This window comes from Sus scrofa, chromosome 6, assembly GCF_054392235.1.
Source record: "Sus scrofa isolate SSC_HxYL_T2T_F1_AM1 chromosome 6, Sscrofa_HxYL_maternal_Yorkshire_Landrace_v2.0, whole genome shotgun sequence".
NCBI classification, from domain to species: domain Eukaryota; kingdom Metazoa; phylum Chordata; class Mammalia; order Artiodactyla; family Suidae; genus Sus; species Sus scrofa.
The window spans coordinates 94943647-94949646 of record NC_139388.1 but is presented as its reverse complement, the minus strand read 5'-3'; the positions used below and the strand labels follow the sequence as shown (position 1 = coordinate 94949646).

At 50.8% G+C, this 6000-nt stretch overlaps 1 protein-coding gene across 3 annotated transcripts in view; it reads right to left on the bottom strand.

The window, feature by feature from the left end:
- Window positions 1-409: 409 nt before the first annotated feature.
- The window catches only part of C6H1orf94 (chromosome 6 C1orf94 homolog), a 42970-nt gene continuing 37379 nt past the window's right edge, over window positions 410-6000 (bottom strand). For all 3 annotated transcript variants that reach the window (XM_084963787.1, XM_084963788.1, XM_003127777.4), the window contains exon 7: window positions 410-846. In XM_084963787.1, the coding sequence (XP_084819913.1) occupies window positions 771-846 (76 nt within the window). In that variant the 3' untranslated portion in view covers window positions 410-770. The remainder of the gene's footprint in view (window positions 847-6000) is intronic.

The window sequence follows — 6000 nt, the reverse complement described above, 5'->3', positions numbered from 1 at the left end:
CCACCCTGCGTGTATGGAGTTCCCAGGCCAGGAATCAGATCCGAGCTGCCGTCGTGACCTAAGCCACAGCTGTGGCAACATTGGATCCTTCATCCGGTGTGGGGACTGAGCCCACATCCCAGGGCTCCCAAGACACCACCAATCCCATGGCACCACAGAGGGAACTCCAGGATGGACTTCTTTTACGTCCTTTCCTGAGATGCATCAGCTGGGCTGTTAAGAAATGAGTAGATCACAGAAGAGAAGAGATAAACCCTCAAGTTTATGGTCCTTGGGGTCCTGTATTCAGAAGGAAGCACTAGGAGGACTGAAGCCTGTGCTCCCTCCTCCTGTCCACAGGAACCATGAGCCTCTCTGAGGGCAGTGAAAATTATATAGAACATAACAGAAAACAAACAGGCCCACTCCATTTCAAGTAGCTCATACTTTTATCATACAATACAAACTTTCTAAAATTAAGTGTCTTACTTCTATTTTACCAACAACAACAACAAAAATCACTCATGTTAGCTAAATATGGGATGAGCAACTGAGTAGGACTATAAGGGGGTGTGTGTGTGGTTTGTGCTGTGTGTGAGGGCTCTGTGTGTGTGTCTGTGGGTGTGAGTATTGGTCCGTAGACACGTCTAGTCTTGGCTCTTTTGTGTCTGTGACCTGGTCAGAACCTTGGCTTTCCAAACTTCATACCAAGCTGTTGCAGAATCCAGAATCCCAGAGCCCTTAGCCCTGTTTCAAGGGCTGAGGAAGGAGGAGGGAGATGAGAAGGAGATCTAAAAATTTATGCCATTCCCACTGGAGGAAAAATAGGGGCCGTTCATCAGGGGCCCACCAGACGTCGCGCCGAACCTGGAGGGGAAAGAAACAGACGTCATGATGACATTCCTGATGTCAGCCGAGATATGAGGAAATGTAACATATTAATTTTGTGGCTGTCAAAGACTGGGGAGATCATGACAGGCTTGGAAGCTGAAAGCTTTAGCAATAATAAAAAAGCGTGGGCTCTGGGAAAATAACAAATGAAAACAATACAACTGAAGGACAAGGCGTTCCCATTACAGCACAGTGGAAACAAATCTGACTGGTAACCATGAGGACACAGGTTCGATCCCTGGCCTCGCTCAGTGGGTTAAGGATCCGATGTTGCCATGAGCTGTGGTATAAGCCGGCGGCTGTAGCTCTGGTTCAACCGCTAGCCTTCTAACCTCCATGTGCTGTGAGTGTGGCCCTAAAAAGACAACAAACAAACAAACCAAAAAACAACTGGAGGACAATAAAGCTTTTTCTGCCACTTCCCAAAGTCAGGAAGCCCTTGGCAATCTGTAGGGACTATTTCTACCAGGACTGCGCTCTCTCCATGTCCAGGACCACAGCCTACGGCACCTCTCTGGATCTGAGCACCTTACCCGTGGGCCTGCAGCCACTCTACCTTATGTGTCCCCCACGAAATTCCACATCTGAGACCTCGGAGCCACGTCCCAGTGGGAGATGCTGGTGTCTGGGCCATCCTAGGGCTGCTGATCCCCTTCTCGGCACCAACCTAGATCAGCCCTTCCGTTTCATCACCAGTCTCAGAAAGAAGGACGTGCAGGGGCAGCCCCGACACCCAGAACTTTGCTGGAGCCTCAGGGAAGGAAGAGCTGGGAGGCTGTGCGCTCCGTCCGCCTCTGGGAGCAGACACACCCCCTTCTGGCTTTTCTCCCTGGCACACGGCTACTCAGACTTGAAAAGAGGGTTCAGAAGCCGTCTCCTCTGTGAAGCCTTTCCTGGCCCTTCCAGCTGGAATCGTTTACTCACACTTCTGGGATCCGATTACACTTTCTTTCCCCATCTGCTGGGATACGTTGAATGAATGGAATCGAGCTCACCACAAATCACGGCAGAGCAAATGGCTAGATTTAGCCTAATCCAGGGATTCTCAGTCACTTTTCAGCTGGGCAGATGCATTTTACAGAAGATGCTCATGTGCGTGGCGTCCTCCCGTGAATTGATGAAACAAAAAGGGGCGGGGGGAGTGCCGGGAAGGGAAGAAGCGACGGGAACAAACCAGCACATTAATTTGTAATGCCTCAGCTGGTATCAGTGTCTGTCGCTCACTGTGAGCAGCTGTGGACAAGCTGGGCTTTGGGTTGTTTGATTCCCTTCTCACTAAAATCCACTGCATGAGAGAAGGGACGCTGTCTAGACCCTTTGCCGTTTAACACCCAGCTCCCAGCCCAGGACCCGGCACAAGGTAGATGCCAGAGAAGCAATTGATGCCGGCGGTCACCCCAATCTCTTTTTCTCTTATTCAAAAATCATATTGGCAAAGGAATGTTTGAAAGCGCTGTTATTTATTATAGGGATACTTTTGAATTCCACTCTGATTTATAAGAGATTTAATAATTACTGGTCACAAGTCATTCACGAGGCATCTCCTGTCTGATTGCCACACCCCATGGACCTGACCCCTTCAGGCTGAGAACTTCAGATCCACTGCCAAGGGTATGGTCTGAGCAGGATGTGTGCTAGAGGGAAGAGGGGCAATCCGTATAGAGTTTTCGAGGAATGCTTCCTGGAGGAAGAAGAGTTTGAATTGCGTCTTGAGCATGGTGACCTATCCTGGTTGGTCGGGGACTATTTCTACACTGGTATTCCCAGTGTGATTATCATTTGTTTTGTTTTGTGTTTTTCTTTTTTATAGCCACACCTGTGGCATGTGGAAGTTTCCAGGCTAGGGGTCAAATCATAGCTGCAGCTGCCAGCCTATGCCACCACCACAGCATCACCAGATCTGAGATGCATCCACAACCTACACCACAGCTTTCAGCAACATCAGATCTTTAACCCACTGAGCAAGGCCAGGGAGCCAACCTGCATACTCATGAAGACTACATTGGGTCCTTAACCCACTGAGTCTCGATGGTGACTCCTGCAGTCAGATTCTTAACCCACTGCACCACAGTGGGAACCCTGTATTTGTGGGTTTTTTAGTTGTCACACTTATTATCATTTGGAAAATAAACTAACTGTATGTCGACCTTGCCCTCATGGATGGATGGATGGATGCAAATGGACTTGGCAGAGGGCAGGGAGGGCTCCTCTCCTCCTTCTCTGAGAACATGAGGCCATCTGCCCCTTCCTCTCCCACTTCATAGAGTTGAGTCCCTTGGTTCTCTCCTTTGCTCCTGACTCAAGGAAGCACTCACCCAGCTTGTCTCCCAGACCACACTCTCCGCCCAGGCCCCTGAATCCCTCCCTGCCAAGTGCAGCCTCTCCTTGACCTTATTCCATCCAGCACGACTGATAACCCCCAACACCACAGCTGTGTTGCTCCCTACAGCCTTTGGCGCCCAGGCTTCCTTGCCGTGCCGTGATCCCTCCCTCTCCTCACCTGGCTCCCTGTGCTCCACTCCCTCCTATTTTCCCTCTGACCTCTTAGATCCTTTGCTGGTTCTTTCGCATCTCCCCGATCCCTCTCCCTATGTTGGGGTCCAGGCTTCAGTCCTTGGGTCTCCTCCTGTGTACAGTGCTCCCCGGGCAAGCCCATCCTATCCCAGGCCTTTCAGCGTCATCTATATGCTAATGATGCACAAAGGTATATTATCAGCCACAAACGCTCCCCTGAGCCCCAGACTCATATTTCCACCTGCCTATCAACAGCTCTGCTCATGGGTCTAACAAGCATCTCGAATCTCATATATGCAAAACCAAACTCCTGATCAACAGACACTTGCTCTCATCGTCATCTGGACCTTACTTAGTATTTTGGCATTGCCACTTAACCAGCGCTCAGATCAAACATTTCAGAATCACATCGGTTTCCTTGTTTTTCTTCATTCCACAGCCAACCATCATCAAGTCCATCAGTTCTACCAAGAAAGCAAACACTCCAGGTCTTTTCTCACCCCCTCCCCATGGTCAAAGCCCTAGTCTACACCACCAGCACCTCTTGCTTGGGCAGCTTTAAAGGCTCCTATCCTGGTCCCCTCCACCAGGTCTCACTCCACAGCTCACTCTGCATACAATGGTCAATGTCAACTTCCTCACTTGGAGAATTAGAACAGTCCTGGCCTCCCCCTGCTCTTCCTCACCTGCCTCCCAGGTCCCCTCTCCTCTGGCCCTGCCGCCCCTCTGACTTCAACTCTGCCCACTCTCTCTGTCCCAAGTTTCCCATCTCAGGGCCACTGCACTGTCTATTCTTTCTGCCCAGCATGCTCATCACCCATAGATACACATGCTTCAATCTCTTGTTTCCTGTAGGTCTCGGCTGGAGAGCCGTCCCTCCATTCTCTCCCCACTTATCCCTTGCCCCTGACATGTGTGATGCTTGTCTTCTCACTGCCTAGCTCTCCTCCTGGAATGACAGAAAGAAACACGTTGTGTGCCTGGCACTGTTCACGCCAGTAATCAGTGGCTAGAACAGTGCCAGGCACACAGAAGAGGCCACAGATATTTTTCAAATGAATGAATCCTCCCTCAGTGGAGTTCCCATTGGGGCTCAGTGGTAACAAACCCGACCTGTATCCATGAGAATGTGGGTTTGATCCCTGGCATCGCTCAGTGAATGAAGGCTCCAGCGTTGCCGTGAGCTGTGGTGTAGGTCGAAGATGCAGCTCAGATACCGAATTGCTATGGCTGTGGAGTAGGCCGGCAGCTGCAGCTCTGATTTGACCCCTGGCCTGGGGACCTCCATATGCTGCAGGTGCGGCCCTAAAAAGAAAAAAAAAAATCATCCCTCGCTTTGCCTTTCCAAACTCACTTTCCTGGTCTTCCCAGCCTCTCAGGCCCCACTCCACCCTGCTGACTGCTACTTCTCCCCTCTCTCCTCTGTCACCCACAGAGTCCCCGGATGGCCCCAGGTGCTCTCACTTCTAAGGCTGCTCCTTCTTCAGCCTCCTGCTACTCCTTTTCCTCTCACTTCTAAGGCTGCTCCTTCCTCAGTCTCCTGCTACTTCCTTTTCCGCTGAAGACAAACAGAGGCCAGGTCTCCACCCTCCACTCTTACGGCTCCAATCTTGGGACCACGCTCCCTCCCAAGCACAAGCAGTTTTGGCTTCTGTGGCGAGTCTCTCTTCCTTGAGCCCAGAGTCACAGCGTGGAAGACGGATGTTTGCCAACCTGGAATGTAGGCTGTCTGCCCTCTGAAGTCTCATCTACTTTCCCCTCCAGGGAGGTGAGAGCCCTTCTTACAGACCCCAGACTACACTGTCTCCTGCCTCCTGTTTTTCTGCCCCCTCCAGCCCTTTCAGTCCACTCCAGTGTTCACAGATCTTGCCCCTAGCCTTCCAGTCAGAGCCTTTGATAATCCAAGCCCAACCTCCCTTTTCCTATTTTCACCTTTTTCAAGAGATAAATCTAATGCTTCAACCAGATGTCTTTATTCCCCAGGCCTTAAGCCTGCCCCGCGCCATCCCACCCAAGGGCCCTATTCCTCCAATTGCTGCTCACTGGACCCTGCCCATCCTACAGCCCCTACTGTCCACCCATCAGGGATCCTCCCTCTGTCCTCCAGCCACTCTGATGGTCTTCACTTTGTCATGGCACCAATACCCCTGTGCCTCCTTCTCACCCACTCTCTGGCTTTGATCAGGATCTGATGGAAGGGACATTGGCTTAGTCATTGACAGTGCCCCGCAGGCTAAATTTGTCCTAAATGCAGGAACTGATGGGACATAGCATGATGTACTCTTCAAGAAAAGGGAAGGAGAAAGGGAGGGGGGAAGGAAAGAAAGGAGGGAGGGGGGAGGGAGGGGGAGGGAGGGGGGAGGGGGAGGGAGGGGAAAAGGAAGGGAGGGGGAGGGAGGGAGGAAAGAAAAGAAAAAGAAAAAGAAGGGGTGATGGGTTTTATATTCAAATGACACTATCAACCACCGTCTTGCATGTTCTCCATGCTCCCTAGGAAAGTAAATAATCTGCAAATGCCACAGTTAACACATTTGTTTATCCCTGTTTCTACCTTTCTTTTCCCAAACAGATCTGAGTATGGAAACCTCTTTCTAGCATTTATTCCTATAACAAGAC